Source organism: Myripristis murdjan, chromosome 6, assembly GCF_902150065.1.
Source record: "Myripristis murdjan chromosome 6, fMyrMur1.1, whole genome shotgun sequence".
NCBI classification, from domain to species: Eukaryota; Metazoa; Chordata; class Actinopteri; order Holocentriformes; family Holocentridae; genus Myripristis; species Myripristis murdjan.
Window position 1 is genome coordinate 15,866,181 of NC_043985.1, and position 25,717 is coordinate 15,891,897.

The 25,717-nt window shown below is 41.0% G+C and overlaps 2 protein-coding genes across 3 annotated transcripts; both read left to right on the top strand.

Annotated features, from left to right (window-relative positions):
• Positions 1–29: 29 nt before the first annotated feature.
• On the top strand, positions 30–15,868 carry LOC115360594 (FYVE, RhoGEF and PH domain-containing protein 6-like). Its single transcript, XM_030053585.1, has 21 exons — positions 30–195; positions 1,973–4,142; positions 6,384–6,534; positions 6,738–6,805; positions 6,902–6,932; positions 8,954–9,105; positions 10,141–10,297; positions 10,465–10,552; positions 11,088–11,138; positions 11,262–11,320; positions 11,418–11,489; positions 12,290–12,358; positions 12,919–13,002; positions 13,104–13,183; positions 13,346–13,448; positions 13,598–13,744; positions 13,920–14,025; positions 14,213–14,307; positions 14,391–14,519; positions 14,629–14,768; positions 14,902–15,868. The coding sequence occupies exons 2-21, from the start codon at positions 1,975–1,977 to the stop codon at positions 14,936–14,938; spliced, it is 3,987 nt and encodes a 1,328-aa protein (XP_029909445.1). The 5' UTR covers positions 30–195; positions 1,973–1,974; the 3' UTR covers positions 14,939–15,868.
• Positions 15,869–16,239: 371 nt separating this feature from the next.
• On the top strand, positions 16,240–25,589 carry nr2c1 (nuclear receptor subfamily 2, group C, member 1). 2 transcript variants are annotated; one of them, XM_030053586.1, is made up of 14 exons: positions 16,240–16,378; positions 17,546–17,675; positions 18,682–18,915; positions 19,077–19,155; positions 19,262–19,441; positions 21,229–21,379; positions 21,578–21,674; positions 22,454–22,638; positions 23,059–23,212; positions 23,358–23,479; positions 23,578–23,720; positions 24,032–24,169; positions 24,327–24,432; positions 24,576–25,589. In XM_030053586.1, the coding sequence occupies exons 2-14, from the start codon at positions 17,604–17,606 to the stop codon at positions 24,745–24,747; spliced, it is 1,833 nt and encodes a 610-aa protein (XP_029909446.1). In that variant the 5' UTR covers positions 16,240–16,378; positions 17,546–17,603; the 3' UTR covers positions 24,748–25,589. The 2 variants fall into 2 exon arrangements, with proteins under 2 accessions (XP_029909446.1, XP_029909447.1); XM_030053587.1 differs by lacking the exon at positions 16,240–16,378 and adding an exon at positions 16,469–16,597.
• The last annotated feature ends 128 nt before the right edge of the window (positions 25,590–25,717 follow it).

The following is a 25,717-nucleotide window of genomic DNA, read 5'->3' on the forward strand; positions in this document are numbered from 1 at the left end:
AGAGTGCGGATCGCAGGGAGCGTGGAGAATTTCCAGCAGGATCGCAAGTGTTGCTCCGACCGAAACTCACAACAGATCGTCTCAGTGATAACTTGTTTTGAGTCGACGGCTTGCAAGACTGGCGTTAAAGGATGATCTGCCTACTCTCCGCTGATTTATAAGGGTTGACAAGAAGAAGACGCTTGAAAAACACAGGTAAGAAACACGGGCGCCTTTTTATCCATCAGAAATGATTTATTTCGGTCTGAGTTTAACTTGACCGACATGAATACAGCTGATAATTATGACCAAGAATCAAACTGCGAGTTAATAATCGCCAGAAGTGCTGCTTTAGAGTATTGTTTTTATTTGTTATAGTGTTTGGGAGAAATAAACAGGACATGCAGGGTGAGTCGGGTTTGTTTTTGTCTCAAACTTCCACATTACATCACATTGAAATGCTTATGCAGACTTGGATATCTGTTAAGCGTCAAACGGTGGCCGAAAATGAAAAATAAGACAGAATAAAGCTGTAGTGCCCTGTGAGACTGTCCTTAGGTGAAAACAATATGCCTCTCCCTCTCTCTAAGATAACTCTTCATGTATCTTTGCCGGCAGGTCTGCATGTTATTGTGCTGTCCACCACAGAAAACACTATAACCAGATGTATCAATTTACCCCCCTCTGGTATTCTACACCTCCCACTTAAATCTAGTCCTCCTCTGCCTGTTTGGCCTGTTAGCTGGGTTGCTGTGTTGTTGTGAAGAGTGGCAGATAAAAGCCATTCCATGTGACAAGTCAACCTCCCAGAAAGCTGTTTCCTTACTTTGTGATCACTGCTCAGCCTAAGCTGCCTCTTGCAAATTGGTTATACTGATAAGATTTAAAAGCAAAGCACTTTTTAATAGACAACATCTGCCATTCTACTGACCTGTCGTATTTTACAATGGTGATAATTATGTGCTTACCTTGAAAAGGCAACACATATTATTATTATTATTATTATTATTATTATTATTATTATTATTATTATTATCATCATTATTATTATGGACACTACGTCCACGCTCAAAATACGAAAAACATCTCTGGGCAGCCAGTGACAGCCCTGCCTGTCACTGGCTAGTTGACACACAGGGTGATATTTAAGGTTTTTATAATATTGAATGCTATGTTCTTTTTGTGTTATAATCATATTTGGATGCTGAATATTTCTACAGTGCAGAAGTATGACTTTTACTCAAGCAGAAGATCAAAATATGTCTTTCACCATTGGCCATATAACACACATTGATCAATGTCTATAAATATTTACTTTAACTGTACATTTCAAAGCGATTTCCATTTGACTCTAGGATTTCCAAATGTCCCTGAATGCCTCTATGTATGTCTCCTTTTGTCTCATAGAAACCATCCAGAACACCATAGCAGCTACCTAGCGACACCTTAGCAACCATCATGAACACCATAGCAACCACCTAGCAACACCTAGCAACCATCAGGAACACCATAGCAACCGCCTAGCAGCACCCTAGCAGCCACCCAGAACATCATAGCAACTACCTAGCAATGACTTGGCAACTATTAGTAACACCATAGCAGCTGCCTAGCAACGCCTTAGCAACCACCCACAACACCATAGCAACTGCCCACAGACATCATAGTGGCCACGCAAAAGACCATAACAAGTGCCTGGAAACAACCCGGACCACAGTAACTGCCTGCCAATCCCCTAACGACAGCAACAATTTAGCGAAATAACAACAAAAAAAAAAAAAACACAGCCTACAAATGGCACAGGGATGGTGGTTTACCACATAGCCACATGGTCAGCAATGGACGCAAGCACATTTAAAGTTTCTTCAGAAACTTTAGCAAAGTCTAGCTTTCCCTACAATTTGAACCTTTAAGCTGTTATTCTGTTTTGAAGCCATGCTGATGTAGACACCCACACATCATTTCTGGAGTGTGTTTTTTGTCTCTCTTCCTTCAGGCATGCAGAAGCCACTGTTGGCCCCAAAACCAAAGTTTGTCCAGCCACCGAGGCAGGTATTGTCTCCTTCAACCCTCAGAAGAGATGGCCTCCTCCATCCATCCCCTGCTACACCAACCAGGGTTAAACCAGCGCTGGCCCCCAAACCATGCCTCTCCAAACTCACCACGGCCATGGAATCCAAACCGCTCTCTTCAAAGAGTCTGCACCAAACATCCGTATCTGAGAAAACAGAGATCCAAAGGACGATAGGTCTCCTCAACTCTAAAAATGGAATGCAACAAGAGAACAAAAAGCCAGATTGGGATTACATCATTCCTATCTGCTTGTGTAGCCAGGAAAACTGTCAATGTGTGGGGAATACTGCAGACCTAGACAAAATACAGAAAGACTTGAAAATATCACATAAAGGTAAAATGGAAGAATCCAGAAAGACTGTCCCTAGATCTCCACCTGTCCCTAGATCTCAAGGTAGTGTGGATAACACAGAGGAGAAACTGAACAATGCTAAATGCCAAAACATGAACGCCAACTGTCTACAAAATATTTGTCCACAGCCTGCATGCACCAATACCCACATCTCTGATCATAAACCCGTACAAGAGGTGCCTGTTCCGATTAAACGGACAGAAATGGTAAAGAGAAATCTCAACCCAGACATAGAAACTTCCAGTCTCACAGTGAGCATGAGGCCCTCTCTGCCTCACAGAACCTGGAGTGATGAGGCAAATGGTAACGTAACAGCTCTGAGCGCTGTTGGACAAGGACCAGCAGAAGATCAACTTGGCTCCAAGCATGTGTCTCACATGCCCCATCCCAACCCCACCTCAGTCCCAATAGCCCCACGGAAACCCCTCCCTGCCCCTGTACCACGGAAACCCAGGAAAGCTGCCCTGGTCCGCCAGGAAAAGGTGGAGGAAAACAGCGAAGAGATTGTGAGTCAAGAAGGGAGGGGAATTAACGTCAAAGAGGTGAAGATGTCATTGGAGGGGAAGAGCAGCTCATCTCTGTCTGTCAGTGTACCTGTTGCAGCGCAGGATATGCCTGTCAGTGAGAATAGGCAGACACTCTCACTATATGCAAGAAAAGCCAGTGCTCCACCTGCCCCTCCACCCAAGAAGAAGCCTCTCCTATCTGCACCTGCGAGAGCGACACCCACCTCTTCTCCTCAATCACTCCAACAGGATGTGGAGGAAGACCTGGGGTGTGATACTGGCATCTATGAGATGGAGCTCTCAGTTGATGATGATGAGGGTGATGACGTAGGGAAGGATGGGGCAGGAAGAGACAATCGGGAGGTGGTTTACAGCTCCCTCACTAGTCCATTTAGTCAGCCAGACCTCAGTTGTTACTCAGCCAGTGGCAGGCTGGTGGAAGATGGGACTGTCAAGCTAGCACCAAAAAAGCCCCAGAGGCACAGCAACCCAGTGGTGTGGATGCTTAGGAAGGAAGCATCTGTAGATAGAGAGGAGGGGGAATTTGCAGATGATGACAAAATGCAGGCCCGTGCTATTCCAGATGGCACTTTGAAGGAGAGGGTTATGAGGGAGCTGCCTTTGGCCCCAGATGAGAAAGCAAACAGGAGCCTCCTCCCAGCTGTTGGATCACCTGGACCCACCAAGCCTTCCCGTTCCAGCGTGGGCAAACAGAGAGCCAAGTCATTTTCTGCTGCCGACCTCACTCGCTCTGAAGGACAGAGAAGGAACTCTTTCCGGAAGCTGCTGGACCTTAAACTCTCTGTGAAGATGTTGCCCAAGCTGATTGTAAAAGGAGGCCAGAGACCAGACTGCCTTGCATCTGAAACAGAACAATGTGTGGACGGGGACCAAGATGGACCTCAGGACTTCACAGAGCATCTTGGAATTCACACGCAGGTTGCACGCAAGTCCTCCTGCCCGCCGCACATTGGAGTGGAGCAAAGTGTGGATGGAGATGATTTTTCTCAAGATATGGAACAAGCTCTCGAGTATGAGAACATCCCTCACTATGAGGAGATACAGGACTACATGAATGTGCCTATGGTTAGAGCAATGGCATCCCCACAAGCAATGCAGCCACCGGCCTGGGAGACCTCCATGTATGATGATGAGAACATTTATGAGGAGCAGGAGCCATATGTGCCCCTGGAGAAAAATACTGGACACCAGCAAAAGCATAGTGGCAATGAGAGGTAGTGTACAGTCTCTTTCTCTCTCTCTCTCTCTCTCTCTCTCTCTCTCTCTCTCTCTCTCTCTCTCTCTCTCTCTCTCTCTCACTACTGTTTACTGCCAATGAACAGTGGCTCTTATGCTATAAACAGCATCTGAAAGAGCCGCCCCCTCCTTCTCCTCTCTGTTTATCACATCTTGATACCTACCTCAAAACTTGTAAAAACATGACTTCCTTAATAGTGTCATTTCTCTCCTCCTGTTTGAAAAATGTATCCATTTCTTTACATAAAGGATGGTGGCAGAACAAGAAACCTTAGATAGGGACTTCTCAGAGCTGTTTATGTAGAGTAATGATTAAATTACTGACAAGATGACTGCGCCTCATTTGTAAATGGTAAAGATCAAAGGAAAGCATGTCATGCTTTGCTTTACTTTTGTTGCACGCTCCTGTATGGGCAGTTTGGCTGGTATGGAGGCATGTAGTTGAATGGCACACCTTGCGTAAGTTTACGGTTTGTGGAAAGGCCTAATAGCCAGGAAATTAGAAAATTGCACTCACAAAGAGCTATTCTCAGAGGCAACACACCAAATGAGAATATGTGACCTGGGAAGGCAACTGTATGTAATTAGTTAAAAAAAAAAAAAAAAAAAAACTCACTGAAGTGCCTATCAGCTTCCTGAGAGTCACAATGCATGTCACTGCTACAGTAAAGCTCAACTCAACAGTTTGAGGCTACCAGCAGAACAGACTTAGACTACAGGTGCTTCTCCTCTGTACCTCCTCAGTTTGGTGCTTTGTTCTTCTAAGAGAATGTTTAGCATATATCCACGCTGAAACCTGAAACAATCCTGTCATGCAAAGAGTTAATGTGTTGTGGGTTTATTATGATCACTGAGCAGAAGTCAGTTGAAAAATGCAGTCTGGGGATTACAATTTGTGTAACAGTGCTCTGTGCCTCTGGTGGCTTAGTGTGTCAGCCCTCTTTGCCTCAAACTGTGAAACAGTCACATGTTGAAAACACGTTGAGCAGCTCACAAACAGAGAACAATCAGCTGCGCCAGCCATTGTAAACAGGCCATGGCATCAGTGTAAGACCTGTTGACACTGATTGGCTCATTGGGTTTGCTACTTAGCCATGGCCTAGTTCTTAACATTTTTTTTTTGCATTTTGTTTCAGGCAGTATGTGTAGCTTCAGATTTAGCCCGCCACTGAGATTTGTGGCATTTATGGTGGGAGGTTTCTCTAGTCATTTTAGAGCTACAAGATTACATTAATGAAGGTTTATGATGGTTTGGAGTTTGGAGTTAGGCCCATTACACTGTTTTGGTTGGAGGTGGCAGGATTCAGGTAAACTGCTATACTGACCTAAGGCAGGCATCTGGACTAGGGCATGTGTGTATGTGACAGTGCTGATGATTATCATTAAATGGGTTTTCCGGCTCTGTCAAGCGCTCCCCTTCCTGTCTGCCTTTCTTTTCTTTTTTTCATGGCTTTCGTTTTCTCTGAGCAGGAAATATTCAAACGGTGCTGGACTGACAATTTTTCTTTTTCTCTGTTTTGCGCCAAAAGACACCCTCCCTCAAATAATATGCTGACACAGGTCTTTTTATTCTAGACCTCCTCCTCTCTTTCCTCCTCTTCCACAACTCCTCTGCTGTCTTTTAAATTTTGACACCAATCATCTGCCAAAGTGTGTGATGTGTGTGTTTGCAGAATATGCATTATTGTGATACATGGCACAGGTGTGTATATGCTGTGCCTGTATTTCAAGGTGTGTAATTGTATGCTGTGTGCACAGTGATTTAAAATGACTGTAGCTGCCTCTGTGTGCAATACACTACAAATCATTTAGTTTCGTATCAAGTGTTGAAAACTTGTTTTTCTTAAAAACATCTGCCAGTTGGATTACATAACCGCATTTGTTTCATTTTTTTTTTTCCAGAATAAATCAAGTGTCATATTCTTGATGCTAGTGGGTTGCTCTGCCTTGTTTTAATATATTCACACTTGTTCCTGGAAAAAATTCCTGAAACAAGTGTAACTGCACTGGAAACAAGTTGGGATTATGTCATTCCACTGGCAGAGTTTTTCATTTGTTTTAAGAAAAACAAGATTTTAGCACTGATACAGTATGAGACTGAGTGCCTTGTTAACATGGTGATTTCTTTTGCAGTGCATGTACAGTTTTTCAGCCATCCTTTGGCATGTTCTTCAGTTTTCCTCTCACCATCTGACCATAACATGCTGCCCTTTTGACAGAGGCTCTGGTAATGAGGAGGAGGAGGCACAGCTGGATGATGTGCCCTCCGATGATGACATCATCATGTCCCACAGCTCAGATGAGGAGGATGAGGACGATGGCAGTTCCACCTCCAGTAAAGGAGACTCTGAGCAGCCACAGGCGAGGGCGGTGAGGAGGAAACACTATTATATTTTGACCGCTGTTCCTTCATGTGCTGAGAAATGAGATTTTCTTTGCCAGGTGTCAGGGACACAATAAAGATAAAGACTTTGTGGTTTTGTCATGAGTCTCTCTTGAGGAAACCTGCTCAGCAGTGATTTATTACAGTGCATTGTAAATATTTGATTTGTAAGTCTGTGTTTTTGTATTAGACTGAGAGTGGAATGAAGAAGAGCAAGATACACCACATCGCCACAGAGATCATGAGCTCAGAGAACGTGTAAGAGTCTAATCTTTATTTCCTGACACTAAACGTCTTACTCATCCACTACAGCTCCTCTAACGTTTCCTCCCTCTGGTTTTTTCTTTTTTCTAGGTTTGTTGATGTCCTGAAGCTGCTCCACATCGTAAGCACATCTCCTTTTTGTGTTACATTTGGATCACGCAAAAACAAACTGTGTTTACTATGTAACATGAGAGCAGCTGAGGCTCACGTTATTCGGTATTTTGTATCTAGTGCAAACTCTACTGTGTGAGCCAGCACTGTCCATATGTGTTTGATTATGCTAGCCACCGGGGCACACCCCATGTGGGATAGACAGTGTGTGGACCCTTCTCCCCTCAGTCTCGCCCGCATGGCTCACATTCCTCCCGGTTTTCCCCAGACTTTCAGCGGTTGTACGATCTGGCAACAATATACTAAGCTTGCCTGCACTTAGAGGGAGTCATCTAGTCTCTTTGTGGTGTTTTGAGAAATTTGATCTCTGGCAGATCTAAGCAAACCTTAGACAACAAAATGATCTGATGATTTAGTATATTTACTTAGCAGGAAAACAAATGCAGAAATGGCATCAGAAACCCCCTTTAGGGTCACAGAAACATTTTGTACCATCTTATGTCAGGGCAGTTAGGGCTCTGACCTACATTTAAATGTCTGTTCTTTACAAAGATGATAATCTAGGACACTATTTTTGCACTGCTTTTAAGGTGCTCTGGTGTCATCCAAAGTAAATGTACAGTGCCAAAGTATGTAATCATCTTACTTTGGGCGGTGGGTTAAGTAACGGACTACAATTGTATCATTTTAATTCATCCAATACAGTAGGACAGTATACCCAATGTTTGGATACACCTCAGACTTGTACTCTATAGTGCGTCACTCTCTCAGTCCATTATACAGGTCCTCTGTAAAACAAAGATGGTTAGGGACAAAAATTTGTCCTTGTCCTTTGTCCTATTAAGTTATATGTTTCACATAAAAGTGAATAAATTAATGGTTAAAGTGCTGTAAATGTTACTATCATATTAAATAATTAACTTATTTCTACCAAAGTCCAAAACAATATTGTGGAATTATTCGTACTGTAAAGCTTAGTAGCAACATAAATTAATATGGTCAATTTCAGCTGAATTGACAGTTGCATATAGGTACAAGAAAACAATCCCAAATTTGTGTAAGTCTGGGAAAAAAAAACAAAAAAACGACACTCTGTGGTTTTTACAAATATAACATGGTTTCAAAAAGAATGAGAAGAAGGATATGAGAAGGAGTTTTGAGAGACAAAGGTCAGGAAGTGTGTATGGAGTAGGACTGAGTCATTAGCGATGACTCCTCTCTGTGGAGCACAGGGAGGAAGTAACATGTCTCTGTAGACGATACAAGAGGCTAGCTCGGTAATCAGGAACAGTCTTACCAAGTTCAAAGGAATGTTGCAGCGCCGTATATTTGTTTTCCATCGCTACTCATGCAGTCAGTCTTTCACAGGTTGATGGATGATAAAATCACATGTGCCATTTGATGCATGTTTTGTCCTAGATAGAGTGCATTTTACACAGGACTACAACTGTTAATCCTATTCCTGTGCATTAGCAACAATCATTCCCTCAGTGCTGAATCAGTCATTGTTATCTTGTCAAATATCCATTTTTACCTATGTCTTGCCCCATCCCTGACTCTGCCATTTTACTATCAGTATGTGTAGTGGGAGGAAATCACACATTTAAACTGCAGGAGCTCTCTGCGGGGTCGTCTCTCTTGTAAGCAGTTTTTCTGCCCCGTTGTCGTGTAAACTACAAAATACCTCAACATCATCAGAAAGAGAGGCAGAAACAGCACCCTCAGGCTCTCCTGCTTTCTTTTTTCAGCGCTGGTTCATGGAAATTTGGAAATTTAAGAATGCTTAATGTAAGACAGCTTTGTTTAAGGATCAAAGGTGAACATTAATCATATCCTTTATTCAGTATATTTTTTATATTTGACTCCATGAACTTTGGGTTTAATTCGCTGTGAAGACTCTCTACAATTCTACTATATTTGTCTGTGCTTTTGTCCATGAATTGAAGAAAACACAGTTAATGACTTGGTGTATGGCACATTGTTATTTTTGCCTGTCCGTCCATCTGCCTGTCTTTCTATCTGTATTTGTAGGATTTTCGGGATGCGGTGTCCAAGGCGTCTCAGCAGAGCGGGAAGCCTGTGATTGAGGAGCGGATTCTGAACCAGATCCTGTACTACCTTCCCCAGCTCTACGAGCTCAACCAAGACTTGCTCAGAGAGCTCGAGCAGAGAGTCGCCAAATGGTACATAGTTGTTTTTTATCCACATAATGTGTGTGCGCATGGTCTCCAACGATAGCATACAAAGCTGAATACATTTGCTCAGGTAAATTCAGTAAATAAACTCAGGCACAGGTATTTTACATTTTGTGAGACTTTATACTTCTACGGCACAACATTTAAGAGGGAGATGTGATGACTGTATTTACCAGTTACTTTTTAGAATAAGTTTAACATGCAAAACATAAAATCTTAAAAAAAAAAAAAAAAGACTTCTTATACGTTTTGTGCATCAATAATTTAACACTGTCAAAGTAAGTGTTCTCCACAGTGACTACTTTTACTGTTCATACTATTCATCATAAGTACATTTTTTCTGCTAATGCTTAAAATGTATTTTGAATTCAAGACTTTCACTTTAAATATTTTCCCATTACAGCATTGCTAGTTTGACTGCACCTATTCTGCCACATGAAGTGCCATTTCACATAAATTTGCTGTAGTACGGATACAAATACTAATATGAATCTTTATTGTCCACCAAGTGGAAATTGGCTTCTGGCTTCACAATTTAAAAGACATTGAAGGACACTGGAAGACATATAACAATAGATACAATGGTACATATCTCCCTAAAATGCAAACATCCCTCATTAATGTGATGACACATGATCCATCATTGTCACGTAATAATAACAACAAGGAATATGTAAAATGTAAAACGTACGTAAGATTAGGAAGGTGTTTGTACAATATGCTGCAGAAAAACTCAGGTGCTACTATCCTTTCTTGTTTCCATTTAAAACACTTGCACTTATAAATGTTCCTAATTTTCCTGGGTACCTTCTTCTTCAGCGTAACAGTTCAAACTCGCTATGCAGAGTGTGGGAGTGGCCGTTCATAATTTTGTTACCTGTAACTCTTACAATTTTTTCATAGGTGTCACTGAGCTGTCGTGACTTAAGCACTATTTTGGATGTCATATTAATTTCTGCAGCTTATTCTTACTCTCAGTATTCAAATTCTGGTTCATCTGTTCTCCTCCCTTTCTGTCGACAGGGACGAGAATGCCCAGCTAGCGGATATTTTTGTAAAGAAAGGGCCCTATCTGAAGATGTATTCCACATACATCCGTGAGTTTGACAAGAATGCGGCGCTACTGGAAGAGCAGAGTAAGAGGAACCCAGCATTCGCCGGAGTGGTGCGGGAATTTGAGGTAATGAGGCTTGTCCAACCTGTTCTCTCTGTCTCTATCTGAGGGGTGTGTTATCGGGCTACTGAGGGTTCGTTGTTTTCACTTTTTTGTATTTGTGTGTGTGTGTGTGTGTGTGTTTCGATTCTAAAAAATGTGTCATTTGCAAAGTGAATTATTCTTTGTCCAAGGCCAGTCCACGCTGTGCCAACCTGGCTCTGAAGCATTATTTACTGAAGCCTGTTCAGCGGATCCCGCAGTATCAGCTGCTGCTCACAGGTACTTCTGATGCTGACTGTTTACCCATCACAGCGCCATATTCAGTTTATTTCTCAACACACACACACACAAAAAAAAAAAAAACTGACCACCACTGTCAAATAAAGTTAAACTGCACTCATCTGAACTCTGGACTTAACAACTCTATTGGCATCACACTGCCATCTGGTGTCCAAAAAAAGGATTGATTCTATCTTGCTCCTCAAACCTCATATAATAAGATTTTTGTCATGCAGCCCAAGTGGGATTTGGTGATATAACGTGCTTTAACATGAGTTAGATTAGCGTTTCATGAGTCTAATGGATCGAGGCTGATTGCTCAGAGCTAAAATGTGAAGAATGTTTCTCACGTCAGTCCTTTTATAATTATATTATGTAAGCACCTGCAACCTCGTACCCAGGATTTTCATTTCAGATTGGGTTCCAGGAATTTACTACACAACGCAAATCACTTTTAAGCCAGGGTACTGCCAGTTTTCACGTCCCTGTTTAGACAGATTATTGACCCTCTGACATGCTTGTAACTGTATTTCAGACTATCTTAAAAACCTGCCTCCAGACTCAGTGGATTACAAAGACACACAAGGTACACCCAGATCATTTTTATATACTGCATATCTGTCATTGCAAATTGTGGAGTTAAAGGAAAAGATACATTTTCGGTTATTTCTGAGATATACATCATATACTATTTTTTTTATCCGTACAGCTGCCCTTGGGATAGTGAAAGAGGTTGCCAATCATGCCAATGACATCATGAAACACGGGGTGAGAGCCATTCTAAATGCAACAACTAGGCTGATTTGCTTACCGTGTTGATAACATGCTTTATGCAAATGGCTGATGTCCTCTTATTTTCTCTCAGGATAACTTCCAGAAGCTGATCCAGGTGCAGTGCAGTCTGAATGGCCACCATCAGATAGTCCAGCCTGGCAGGGTAATGTCTATGTGTATTGCTCATCAGATAAATTTGTATTTCATGATAATAATCAAACTGGGGATAGGGTGATATATCGAAATTATAATTGCAATTAAGCACTTTGAGCTGCATTGTGTGTATGCTGTAAGGTGCTATATACATAAACTTCTATGTTCTATGGCAGACTCCTCATCAAAATTATATTATTTTCTCTTTGCAATTACATTTTTTTATTCTTCACATTCGAGACAACCAGTGCTAGCTTAGAAATCAATATAATATTCCACAGTCTTACTTTCTTGTCATTGAACTTCTATTACATTTTATCTTGTCTTTGTCAAATCCTGAACCCCATGTTGCATATTAAATAGCATCATCCCACTGCTATTACCTTCCATTAATGTAGTCCCTTTTTCCTGTTAATGTCGTAATTGTTACATTATTGGCTTTATTACACTGACTAGAAGATTGATTTTTTAAAAAAAATGTAATCCATTTACAGTAATTACCAACAACCTTCTCTATACATATTCATCCATTATGCATTGGATTTTTCATTAGTTTATTCAAACTTAATAATGTAATAATGATGTTAACAGGAGAAAATATTTAACATTATTCACAGTTCACTTTTATTTAATGAATGGAAAATGTATTACATAAACAGAATTGCTACACTAGTTGCCACAAATTTCTGATATGCTAATGAGTTACTACATTAATTGTCAAGTAAACGCAAACAGCATGCTCATTAAATGAAAATGTGTAAAACCAGGAAGCTAAAAAAAAAAAAAAGACTCCCTTGTATTGTGTTGCAGGTCTTCCTGAAAGAAGGCATCCTGATGAAGCTGTCCAGGAAGGTCATGCAGCCCAGAATGTTCTTCCTGGTACAGTAGATATAACCTTAAGTGCTACCTCTCTGCCAATCTGACATTCCTTCAGTCCCAACTAAACATAAGATTGAGTTTAAAATCCTTCCTGCACCTTGCAAGGCATTACATGGTTAGACACCTTTCAATCAAACAGAGCTGCCGGCACTGTAAAGATCAAGAGAAGCCAAATCCGCCTGCTTTTCTGGAAACGCCTAGTTCAAGTTTGTTTTAAGCCCAGTTTCGCTGTTTACAGTGTTTGTTTGTTGTAAACCTGTGGGCAAGTAACGCCCTTTGACAAACAGGACAACACCCCTTACTTAATCCTCATAGCAGCCAAGGAAAAACTCCCCCCAACCCACCCTTAACCAATTCATTTTCCCTGGCCTTTTCATAATCTCAGGTTATTCTACTTTTATGTGATGGGTGTATTTTGTATAGTTAGTGTCTTTGAGTTTGATGAGCCATCCTATTTTACTTGTTTAACATTTGTTTTTGGTTCCTTCCTCTGAGCTGTTCTTCTTCTGTTTAAATTCTGTAGGGTTTTGGAAATGATTTTCTCTTTATTTCTCCTTTAGCTCAATGACACGTTGCTTTACACCACCCCTGTTCAACTGGGCCAGTATAAACTCAACAATATGCTATCTCTGGCTGGAATGAAGGTGAGAGGTTAAAATTTTTTTCTGTACCCTTCATCTGTGTACATATTATCCTTGTCTCATGATAGGTTATACATCACTAATCCCATTGAAACTAATTGCAGGTTAGCAAGCCAAGCCAAGAGGCCTATCAGAATGAGCTAAATATTGAGAGTGTGGAACGTTCCTTTATCTTATCTGCAAGGTAAGGATCAGAGACAAGATTTCTCTTGATGTAAGCAAATGAATGGCTTCAATTTCATTTTCCCTAATTTGCATACCATGTTTCCCCTTGTAGTGCACAGGTCTGTAAATAATGTTGTGTAGGCACACATTAGTAGACATACTTCCTATCCTTTTCTTGTAGCTCTGCGACAGAACGAGATGAATGGTTAGAGGCCATTTCTGTGGCAATCAGCGACTACACCAAGAAGAAGATCAGCTTTATAGCTGGCAAAACCTTAGACGAGGTACGATGAATATGATGGTCACAAAAGAGTACAACAGATCCTGTTTCTTTTCATGTTTATACTCCATATCGCTGTGTTTTGGTGGCTGAATTAGTTTAGTTTTATGGTTTTGTAAGCTGAGAGGCTGCTCCTGTTTCTCTGATATCCAGACTGAACCAAGAGATAGAAGCAGCGGGGCTCCTTTGGGATCCAAAGCCCCTATATGGATCCCTGATCCACGAGCCACCATGTGTATGATCTGCACCTGTGATTTCACCCTGACGTGGAGGAGACACCACTGCCGTGCATGTGGAAAGGTAAGGTGACCCAAACGAGTTGTAACTGGAAGAAATTGAATCTGCCCTCAGTAATTGACTTAATTTTGGGATCATGCTTGATCAAAAAAGATAAAGTATAAAGACACTGCAACTGAATTGAAACTTTAAGAAAACAATAAACAAATGTGTGTCTAATACCATTTTATCCAATCAGGTGGTGTGCCAGTCATGTTCATCCAACAAGCACTGTCTTGAATATCTAAAGAACCGCTTAGCACGTGTGTGTGACCAGTGTTTTGTAGTTCTCCAGCAGCAGAAAAGTAAGTATAGGCTTCTGTCAAACACTCCGTTGGGATTGTCTGTGGGTTCAGACTGAACAAACTGCAATAATTATACTATCTTGCTGTCAAAAGCAAGGATTTGTAGAAATATATATAGCCAAACCTTGGTGTTCCTTCTCTTATGTGTCCATTTATTAAACTATGATGCACATTTTCTCCTCACTAGGTGAACAAGCCCAGTCACCAACTCCCTCCCCTGGTAACAGGTCTGCCTTTGCTTTCTCCAGAAAGCAGAAGAAGATACCTGCTGCCCTCAAAGAGGTGACTGAGGTTCTGTCCTTATTTAAGTGCAGTACTATTTACCATGACCAGATTACTCACCGAATGGATTTTACTTGTTTTAGGTGACAGCAAACACAGACAACTCCTCCATGAGCGGTTACTTGCAGAGGTCAAACGGCAAAAAGAAGCAGGGGAAGAGGCTGTGGTTTGTCATCAAGGACAAGGTCCTTTACACATACGCAGCAAGTGAGGTAAATTCTCCAGCCTACATGAATGTCAACACATTCTGAAAACCCATTCAACATGGGAGTTCATGTAATTAGATTCAATATCCGTGCATTATCCTTCTGCTTCATATAGGATGTAGCAGCCTTGGAGAGCCAGCCCCTCCTGGGATTTATACTGAAGGAGGATTCATCTCAGAAGTTACAGTTCAAGCTCTACCACAAAAACACACTTTACTACATTTTTAAAGCTGATGACATCCAGACAGCCCAGAGGTACAGTCTTAAGTGGATATCAATCATCGTCTCATGTGGCAGTAAAAATAATAAACACATACTTATTTCTTCTGTTGCTGTATCAATTTTAGGCTTTTATTAATGCGATACCTTTACTTTCTGTCTTTTGCAGATGGATTGACACATTCAAAGGTGCCACGGTGCTTTAAAATATGCAAACAATATGAAGTTTGTTCTCAGCGAGCTATTTGACCTTTGGGAATGTCAAAATGTTGTTTAGAGTCATGACAAAACTTAGAATGAAACAATTTACCTCAGTGCTCTCTGAATACTGCACAAGATGAAGGGCTATATTGCAATGAAGCGCAGTGTTTTGTTTTTAGCAGATTTTGCCACCTTGGACTTTGATTATTTATAGAGCATTCATCTGTGATTGTGTAGATTAATTTTAATCTTTGTAAGTATTTATATATAGTTTCAGCTACATCTTGCCTGGCTAAGAATCATACCACAATCACCTGTTCTTTTTCAGAGTGTTGTGCTTTGATTTCAAGTCACAATATTGTAATTTCTTTTTCCAGTAACTTGCCTGGTCCTACTGTATCATATTTTATTATTATAGCTGTGCACGGATTTGTACACTAATTAAGAAAGAAGGTGGTCATAATGATTAATGTCTCACAAATCACATGTAGAGCTCAGTAGAAATCACTCAGATGTTTCTTGCTAGAAATAATTATTTTATTGCTCCCAGTCCCATAAAACAATTCAGTTATATGGTTTGAAATGTTGGCTACAAAACACATCAAGTGCACTTATGCTGCTTACGGAAGACATGTTTCCTCTTTGCATATTATTAAGGCTCGCTATAATTTTATATTGCACATAGCCTGAGAGTATCAATTGTTTACTTGGGGACTATCAATACTGTTGTGATACACAAAACCACATTATTGCACTTTGGTCAGGTTCTTTCACTCAGTCATAGAGTAGCCCATGGATCTCCAGTGAAGCCTTATTGTATCTGTGTAAATACGTTTTATTGAAGTGTTAAATGAAATGCAATGTAACTCAATCAAATGGACAATGCTATTTTTACTGTTTTCCTTACTTAACTGTAATAAATACTGTTAACCATGCTCTCTGTGGCGTCAGCTGTCAACATGTAAAAAACAAAAGACAATACAAGCTATTTAGACAGGCAGACACTTAATAACCATTAATCTGTATTACTTAGTAACACCACCCTCTCCACATAATAATTGCCTTTGTTTTTACTGTTGGGGTACAAACAGACGACGTAGTAAATGGACTTGCATACACTGAATCATAACGAACAATTTCAGATGTTTCCAGATGATCGGGAAAATAATATAACTACTGTGCTAAATATTGATAAATATGCCCTATACATCGCTCTTGGGGGAAAAATATTTAATTACGGCCAGCGTAAAGGATGAAACAAATTAGAAAATACGGACTAATTCCGATCTCACGCCATACATTCCGCCTACAGACTGCGCATGCGCACAATCATAAGCAGAGGAAAAAAGGTCACGAACTCTGACCCTCCCACCAACTGCAGCAAACACTTAAAATATTAATTTATTGAAGTCAATTCACAATCTGGCATAAGATTTTCCCGTCAGGTAAGACATTTTTTAACAACCGGCAGCCTAAGAATATCTTGAAAACGACATTACGGGTCAGTAACGCAAGAAGGAGGGAGAATGTTTGGTGAGCCTGCTGGGAGGCAGCCATTAGCTAACCCGAGCTAGCAACTGTGTAGCTAACCTAGCTTTTTAGCACTTTCTTCCGGGCTTGAGCGCTTGAACGGTATTACATGCGTCTACTGGGTGGCGATATCGGTATGGAAATGCGAGTAAAGCATGCGTTAAATGCATTTGTACTGGTATCCAGTTACATCCTTTAAACGATAAAACGCCAAGCTCCTAATGCTAGTTAGCTAACATGCATAGCGGAGTGAGCTAATTGCGCTAACTGCTGTGCTAGTGTTGCTAACTAGTCTCATCATCACACTCTGTTTAGCTATATTACCAATTAGCTGACGATTTAAGCTCACATTTGAAAAGTGGTCTGTGCTAGAGTCGAATAATAATGCATTTGCCGAATCGATAAGGTCCATGGCAAGAATAATGTATGGTTTTAGTCCTGTTGTCAAAACCGACGTCCCGCCACTTGACTGCGTTTCTGCGTGGGCCTTGAACCCTAGCATGCTTTAACCCTTCAATGTTGACCTTTCACCCACAGGAAAAGAAATGCCTTTATCTTCCGTATCGATTTTAAATAGCTGGCTGTCAAGAGCTTGTTTATGTCACTTTTCCAACCATGCCGCCCATTTGTTGTGAGTTTGCCGCGATATTAGCCCATATTTTTATGAAACAAGGCCACCCACTGCAGATTCGAGCTAGCAGCAGCTACATTAGTGAATATAGGCCGCAAACTAGCAAGTGATACGTAATATACTAAATCAAAGATCCATAACTGCAGTGGTGGTTAAGTGCATATCATTTAAAGCTAACGTGTTGCTCGGCTTTTTTGAAATGTGTTTTATTTTTAGTCAGAAATGTGAAAGTTCAATCCAAAAGACAAAGTGTGAAATTGAATGTTTTAGCTAACGCCCTGATTCATTCATCATTATGATTCTTTAGAATAACGGATCTTATTAGTGATATTTCGTATAGTCTCATTTGAAAACACAACCATGTAATGTGTAATATTATATATTAAAATATTCTTTGACTGGCCCCAGACTTGATTTATTAATGTGTAAAATGCATATGTTTCCTCTTCAGTTGTATGTGCCTCATGGGGCATTGAATTGAAGAGAAGTGGAGGTAAATACATATCAGAATGGATGGACAAACTCAAAGGATTCAACTCGTGTCAGCAGATGGTGGCATGGCACTGGGACACAGAATCCAGGTGAAGTGAAGTCCTGTCATTCCCAACACTGCTTTGTTTATGTGTATGTGACCACATGCATGTACACTACTCACAAAAAGTTAGGGATATTTGGCTTTCGGGTGAAATTTATGGAAAATATAAAAAGTTCACACTACAGTGATATTATATCATGAAAGTAGGGCATTTAAGTAGAAGCATATTCTGGTGATTTCCTCATCTCAAACAATTTATTGAAACAAAAGCCAACAACAGTGGTGAATATACCACAACAAAAAATGTCAGTGTCAATAACTTGTCATGTGCCCTTGAGCATCAGTTACAGCTTGACAGCGACGTCTCATGCTGTTCACAAGTCGACTTATTGTCTGCTGAGGCATGGCATCCCACTCTTCTTGAAGGGCGGCCCTCAGGACATTGAGGTTCTGGGGTACAGAGCTCCGAGCCTCTACACGGCGACTCAGCTGATCCCATAGGTTTTCTATGGGATTCAGGTCTGGAGAAAGTGCAGGCCACTCCATTTGAGGTACCCCAGTCTCCAGCAGCCGTTCCCTAATGATACGACCTCGATGAGCTGGAGCATCAAACACCTGATGTGAATTTTGCCGTTAAGCTCCTTGTTAGAGAACAGCAACTTGTGCAAAAAGTACTGAAACATTGAACAGTTGGGCATGTGCATTCAAAAGTTTACAGAAGGTCACATTAAGTTCACCTGTAAAGGTTATAATGCATTTTAGGTTCATCCTGAAATTTCACCCGAAAGCCGAATATCCCTAACTTTTTGTGAGTAGTGTATTTGTGTTGAAATTAGATCACAGGCTGAGTGCAAAACATGGAATAATATTGTTTCTTATTTGTATGAAGAAGTTGCTGGGTGATGTGCTCTTTCCTTACTGCACACCATATGCAGACATACTGCAGACCATACTGCAGCTGCTTTACTTGATGTAGTTAATATAGCTCCTGTGCTACACTCTCTCCTCCTACCGCCTAAACTCTTTATCTTTGGATGTTTAATTTCTTACAGATCGTAACTGATCAGCAGACTGGCCAGAAGATTCAGATCGTCACAGCATTGGAGCCATCCTCCCCCGCAAAGCAGCAAATTATTCTTGCAAATGCTGACTATTCTTCAGGCGGGAAGGTGATCTTGGCCAAGCAGGAAGGCTCACCCAACAAGGTCATCCTGGCCGCTCCAGATGGCTCTGGGGTCAACCAGCTGCTCTTTACCTCTCCTGAATTGGCTGGGCAGCAGATTCAGGTATCGCCCATGGTTGACACTGAACTCTTCACCCAGTTTTGATGAACAAGTCACTGAAATGTCTTGTGACTAAAACATGATAATGTTTTCTCAATGTACACACAAATGGCAGTGTCTGCCAATTGTTTTAAATGTCTCCATTGTCTCATGTTGTTTGTCAGTTTGTAACCGAAGGTTCAGACCAGTCTGTTGTCAAGCCAGTTGTGGAGTACTGTGTTGTGTGTGGGGACAAGGCCTCAGGTAAGAAACCAACACAGTTTGCTTAGCATTAATAATTGTGTAAATGGATACAGTAGGTATGCCATTCATTTTCCAGCCTAACATTGTTCTCTCTTTGCTCTCTCAGGGCGTCACTATGGAGCTGTCAGCTGTGAGGGCTGTAAGGGTTTCTTCAAACGGAGCATTAGGAAGAACCTGGTGTACACATGCAGGGGCAACGGAGAATGTGCCATCAACAAGCTCCACAGAAACCGCTGCCAGTACTGTCGACTGCAGCGCTGCATCGCCCTGGGCATGAAACAGGACTGTAAGTGGATGAAGTTGGTCTACTACAAAGAACTCCCGAACCTAAAATAATTATTTTGTGTGTGTGTCTCAAATGCTTGACTATGCATGCCCTACATAAGTAAGACCGTCTTCCCCTCAGGTGTGACCCCCACCCTCCTCCACTCCCCCATCTCCCTCATCCTCATCATCCCTCCCATCTTCTTCATCCCCCTCGTCCTGTCTGTTGCATGGTCATCATCCTGTTCTGCTGTGGCTGTGTGGCCTACCTCAGTTGAGGCCTTTTAGTGCTTTTGTTGCCTACATTTTTTCTGCCAGTGTGCTGTCTTTTTCATTATGACAGTATTGTTTGTAGTTTGCCCTGTGGGTCGATATCACACACCCGTCTGGCCATGAAGCGGTCTTCTCTTTCTCTGTTGTCCTTCTCAAGATTTCTTCCATTTTTCCCTGTTCCATTGATTTTTTTTTTTTTTTTGGTGTGTGTGTGTGTGTGGGGGGGGGGGGTGGGGGGGGGTGGGGGGGGGGATTGCTTGCCCCTGTTAAGATTAAGTCAGGAGGTTTCGTTCTGTCTTGTTTGTTGTACACTTGTTCACCTGTAAAGCTCTTTGCAACTGGACAGTGATTTGGGGCTCTAAATAAACTTGAACTAGAAGTTTTAGTATTTAATGAAAGTCAGAAATTCTCAACATTTGACATGTGCATTTTTCCTCCTGAAACTTATTTTGCACTCTATCTGGCATCAGTTCTACAAGTCTTTGTAGAATTTGATCATCCACATTATTCCAGCTCTCTTCTAGACCATCCCAAAGTGTGTCTTGTAATGTTAACAGTATGTTTCACTTTCCAGTTTAAATGTCCCTGTGGAGGAAAAGCCATGGAAGGCAGTGCTCCGTGCTCTTCCTTGTACTTATAATAGGCTTGGCAAAGCTTCGATGAATGTTCAGGGCCATTGTTGAGCTGCAAAATTAATCATCTTCTTTCTCACAACTTTAAGTGAAAATAGACAAGTGACACTTGTCTTTAGTCAATGTGTAGTTTATTCTTTGGAAGTCATTTACTCCAGAATAGGTATTGTTTGGCTCATGAGAGGTGTTGAGACCGCTTTGTGTCTTAGATGGAGATGTTGCTTATTTTTTTACAAAGATGTTAGCTTGATTATACTGCTTTTCAAAGGGAGATGTCATTGTTGGTCTGCTTCATTTTGCATTGGATGAAAATTACTTGGTTTGTGAAAATCTCTCCCGTGTGTGTTTCTCTGTACCCTTGGAAACTCTAAATTAGCTGCAACTTGGCACTAGGATAGTTTTTCAGCACTCAGCAGTTTGGCCCCAAACTGCTTCACTAAGCTCTTTTGATATTGTTACAAACAACTTGGAAATATTTTTCAACAGAGGTCCTTTTTAAAAGTTCAAGCCCAAGCACTAGCCACAGTGATGCATAGACAGACATATTAATTTAGCCAGCATTTGGTATTGGTTGTTAAAAGTCCAAAATTATCCACACTGTGAATTAAGAACATATATTTGAATGAAATGTATGGTGTGGCAACTTGAGGAAATGTTATCAAATGTTATACAAACAAGATTTTCACAAATATTTCAGCCTCATATGATCATCTCTCAAAGATCTGTTTGTATCAGTTGTAAATAATGTATGCTTGAATAAGATTTATCAGCTGAGCTAATTTTTGATTAATGATCAAACAGTTCTTTGTGGTGGATTTCAGGATCTCACTGAGTATGTATCTGTCTGCAAGTTATTAAAACCTGACAGGATTAAGGTCTAATGTCTTGAATTTTCTTCTCTTAGCTGTTCAGTGTGAGAGGAAACCTGTTGAAGTATCAACCAGAGAGAAGTCTGTCAACTGTGCCGCCTCCACAGAAAAGATCTACATCCGCAAGAACCTGTGTAGCCCTTTGGCTGCTACGCCCACTTTTGTAACAGACAAGGAAACAGCAAGGTACAGGTCACACTACACTACACCATTAGCTCAGATCAGTCTTGACACTAAACAAAAATAAGATGCTGCTTTGTGTTGAACTGATTTACTGTAAATACAAGAAGACTAATTTTCAAAATTATACATCTAGTGGTCTTAATTATACAGCATTATTCAGTCTAATAATTTGATTATTTGTTGTTACATCTCTGATTACAGGTCCACAAGTTTGCTTGAGTCAAGCATGCTGCTCAATATCCAGCAACCCTTCTCCAAGCTAGAAAACACCATCCTTGTCCCGGCGTCACCTGACACAGTAATATTGATACTCTAAAATAACTTTCTTTTTTACTAAACACAGATATGTCATCCTGATATGGAAAGAACTAACCTTGTCATTGTTTCCTCTGTATTAATGTAGCAGTGGTGCGCCACCACTGCAAGAGAAAATGTGAAATGAAAATAAACATTGTGATTTAGTCGCACTATGACAACTACAGCTAAAATAAGTGCAGTCTTAATGTCATATTAACCTTATTCAAAGAAGATAGTACTTCTAAGTAAGCTTAACCGAGACCCAAACAGTGACAGATGTATGACAAAACTAGAATTTTTGCCCAAACTGCCACTGCTGAATAAAATAACAGCAGAAAACTGGTTTTGAAATATGTAAGACATCTGAGAATAGAGGGAATTTCGTAATATGACTAGACCTACTTCACTGAACCTTTACAAACTGTAATTGTCAAAGTGATAATTGTTTGCTCATGAATGATGCATGTCTTTTAGCACCTGCAGGCATCTTCTTGTTTGGTTTTGGGGCCATTTGCAGACTTGGCTTTTTTCCCCACGCTTGCTTTTTCTTTGCTTTGCTCTCAACCGTGCAATGCTCATGGGGGCCCTGTATTTTCCTTGTAAAAAAAAAAAAAAATCAAATAAAAAGTTGGTGTACAGCAACAGATGGATGATTCAGAACCATTTTTCCATTAAATGAAGCATTTTGATAGACAACTATGCTAACCTGTTGCAGGACAGTCAAATCGAGGCTTTGTGTTTAAGAGGCATGTTGGTGAATGACTATCCCATGTTCATCAGGATGATCCATGTCAGGGTGACCTCAGCACGCTGGCCAATGTGGTGACGTCCCTCGCCCACCTCAACAAGACCAGGGAGGCAAGTGACACCAGCAATGATCTGATGGGAGTTGAAACCCTTAGCAACGGCGACAGCTCCATGACAGATATCCAAGGAGACGAACAAACGGCAAGCGAGATCACTCGGTGAGAAAGACGTCACACAGAATCGAATGATTTTGAAAGTGACCAGCAGCTGTTTTTAAATAAAATTGATCTGTTTATTGGAGCCATACAAGAGTATCAGGGGAGGAACCCAGGGGTTGTGTTTTCTGTGTATCATGATGGTCTAATAGAATTTCCTCCAGGGCCATGTGGTTCCTGCCTCCGCTCTTAAGGATTTAATTAGATTGACTAATAGTCAAAAGTTTGCCATCTATGGTCAAGGATAATGTCAAAGGGTTTTGACTTGCATCTTATGTTTTCTGTTTCTGTGTGGACTATGCTATAGGAAATGGATGTCTGAATTATTGGTGCCCTCCAAAATGGTCATTTGAGTGTTTGATTCTTCCTGTCTTAGTCCAGTGTCTATGCACTGAAGAGTATAGTTTCTTTGTGTATCCCTAGAGCGTTTGACACCCTGGCCAAAGCCCTGAACCCTGGGGATGGCTCAGCAGGGGACTCGTTGGAAGCCACCATGCAATTGATGTCGGGGGACCAGTCAGGCCCTGTGGTCGAGCTGGAAGGACCTCTGCTGTCCGACAGTCATGTCCCCTTCAAGGTAAACACTCTGATGATGCAACCCAGCCAGGACAAAAAAAGAAACCCTCACTTATGATTAATAATGTTACCCTTTTTTTTTTTTTTTTTTTTGAGTAACATTGCGGTCATGTGCTTACGCTTTTCTCTACAATTTGTCTTTGCAGCTCATGATGCCTTTGCCTGTGCCAGAGTACCTCAATGTGAACTATATCTGCGAGTCAGCTTCTAGGCTACTTTTTCTCTCTATGCACTGGGCACGTTCCATACCTGCCTTTCAAGCCTTAGGGTGAGTCACTTTTGGTCCTACTGCTAGTTCAGCCATTCTTCAATCATGTGGCCTTATAGTTTTTTGCAATTAATCAAAGTTACCATCTTTTTTTCCAGTGGTCAAGATAATGACATTAACTTGATGAAAGCTTGCTGGAATGAATTGTTCGCCCTGGGTCTGGCACAGTGCTCCAGTGTCATGAATGTTGGTACCATCCTAGCTGCCATTATCAACCATCTGCAGACAAGCTTACAGGAAGGTAAATGGGCCACAATGGCAAACAAGAAATCAAATTCATTATGGTTTTATGTTGGGCATCTGCAGACTTTAAGTGTTCAACAATGTTTAAGTCAAAGAAAAATGTTTTTCAGTGTACAGTGTTCTTTTGTACTAAGGGGAAAAACAACCCTGCCATCCAGATGTGTATTCTGCCTATATGTAATGTTTTCACCTTTCATGTGTTTTTGTGAGAAAATTGGTCTTGAGTCTACTGAAAACTGTTACGTAAACTAGCTTGGCTCCTGCCATCGTTGTCTCTTCTAAGCTTGTCCTTATTTTTGTCCCCTGCAGAGAAGCTGTCCCCAGAGCGAGTGAAGGTGGTAATGGAGCACATCTGGAGGATGCAGGAGTTTTGTAACAGCATGTCCAAGTTGTCTCCAGATGCTTATGAGTACGCCTACCTCAAAGCCATCGTTCTCTTCAGTCCTGGTGTGTGGGAAAATTAAATTTTTTCTCTCTCGTGATGCTGGGGGTTCTGAAGCATGTGGACACTCATTACCACAAGCAGAGGCAATATAGTGGGTCAGATATGGTCAAATTCATGTCTTTGATTCTGGCTTGTGTATGTGTGGTGTCGTTGTACCAGATCACCCAGGCATAGATAATATTCTGCAAATAGAGAGGTTCCAGGAGAAAGCCTACATGGAACTGCAGGATTATGTCACCAGGACCTACCCAGAAGACTCCTACCGGTTTGTAGGCTGCATAATGCTCTACTGTTACATAAATTCTGTTAAATTAAAAAAAAAATAATAATAAGATTTGGGATATTTCCTTTGCTGTATTTATTACAGATGTTCAACATAATTTCTCCTTTCCCTCTCCTTGCTCCCAGGTTATCCAAGCTGTTACTCCGTCTTCCAGCCCTCAGGCTGATAAGTGCAGCTGTCACAGAAGAGCTGTTTTTTGCTGGCCTCATTGGCAATGTTCAGATCGACAGCATCATCCCCTACATCCTCAAAATGGAGTCCACCGATTATAACAGTCAGGTGGTGTCTGGTGTCTGACATGGACACACATGATGCATTCAGCCACTGGCAACAATTGGACTTTCAAGACGAAACAGTGGGCCAGTCATTGTGCTCAGCAGGCAGATCAACCCAGTGCTGTGAATAAACTCATTATGGCCACCTCTATGGATTCTAAAGTTTTCCCTCTTACCTTGTTGCTCCTTCCTGCAATCCAATGACCCGTCAGCAACCAGTCAGTTCCTATTGGCCCAGAGACCATGGCTCCTAAAGAGCACCAGTAAAATCCACACCAGTGGCGAGCAAGCTTACGGTTACCTTCTGATTCAGGAACGAACTCTTGAACTCTGAATAGTAGATTGTGCTTTTTATTGTACATAGTATTTTATGCTCCATATCCTCCAAGGCTTTCATTTTGTGCATATTTTGTTCTTTTGAATGAATGAGATATTGTTATTTTTTCCCACTGCTTTCTCAGCTGGTTGTGCTTTTTTAAATGTTTTGGAGAAGAAGAAAAAACTTGTCATAATGTGAACTGATTTGTCAGGAAATGTTATTGCTGAAGGTTATAACCTTTTATATTTTATGTTTGCCAATCCAAAGGATAGGCCCAGCATTGTGAGTCAAATAATGACATAATATGGATCTGAAGTAATTATGTATATAGATATGTATATAAAGCAAGCCAAAAGGTTATCATGGGCAATAGTTGCTTAAACATGAGTTCCATCTTTTGGACAAGATAATGTAGTTGCAAAATGATTGTCAAGTCATTTGAAAATTAAAAAACAAAAACTTTCACTTATGTGTCACTTGTATTGATGTAAGTGAGACATCATTTTGATTAATAGACAATACCAGTAAAACTTGACGAAGCTTGTCTTTAATGTTTCTGCCCCTTCATTTGAGAGACATTTCATTAGCATTCACTTTGTCATCTTTATGCACCACTCATCATGGTTATTCTTACAGGCTCAGAGCGAGTGCTCCCATTATTGGCAAAATTGTG

What these genes read in the sequence shown, in the direction of transcription:
- LOC115360594 (XM_030053585.1), top strand. Translation starts at nt 1,975, where the DNA reads ATGCAGAAGCCACTGTTGGCCCCAAAACCAAAGTTTGTCCAGCCACCG. An exon ending in ATCATGAGCTCAGAGAACGT is followed by an intron (nt 6,806 to 6,901) that starts GTAAGAGTCTAA and finishes TCTTTTTTCTAG; the next exon opens with GTTTGTTGATGTCCTGAAGC. An exon ending in TATCTCTGGCTGGAATGAAG is followed by an intron (nt 13,003 to 13,103) that starts GTGAGAGGTTAA and finishes AACTAATTGCAG; the next exon opens with GTTAGCAAGCCAAGCCAAGA.
- nr2c1 (XM_030053586.1), top strand. Translation starts at nt 17,604, where the DNA reads ATGGATGGACAAACTCAAAGGATTCAACTCGTGTCAGCAGATGGTGGC. An exon ending in ACAGTCATGTCCCCTTCAAG is followed by an intron (nt 23,213 to 23,357) that starts GTAAACACTCTG and finishes TTGTCTTTGCAG; the next exon opens with CTCATGATGCCTTTGCCTGT. An exon ending in CCTGCCTTTCAAGCCTTAGG is followed by an intron (nt 23,480 to 23,577) that starts GTGAGTCACTTT and finishes CTTTTTTTCCAG; the next exon opens with TGGTCAAGATAATGACATTA.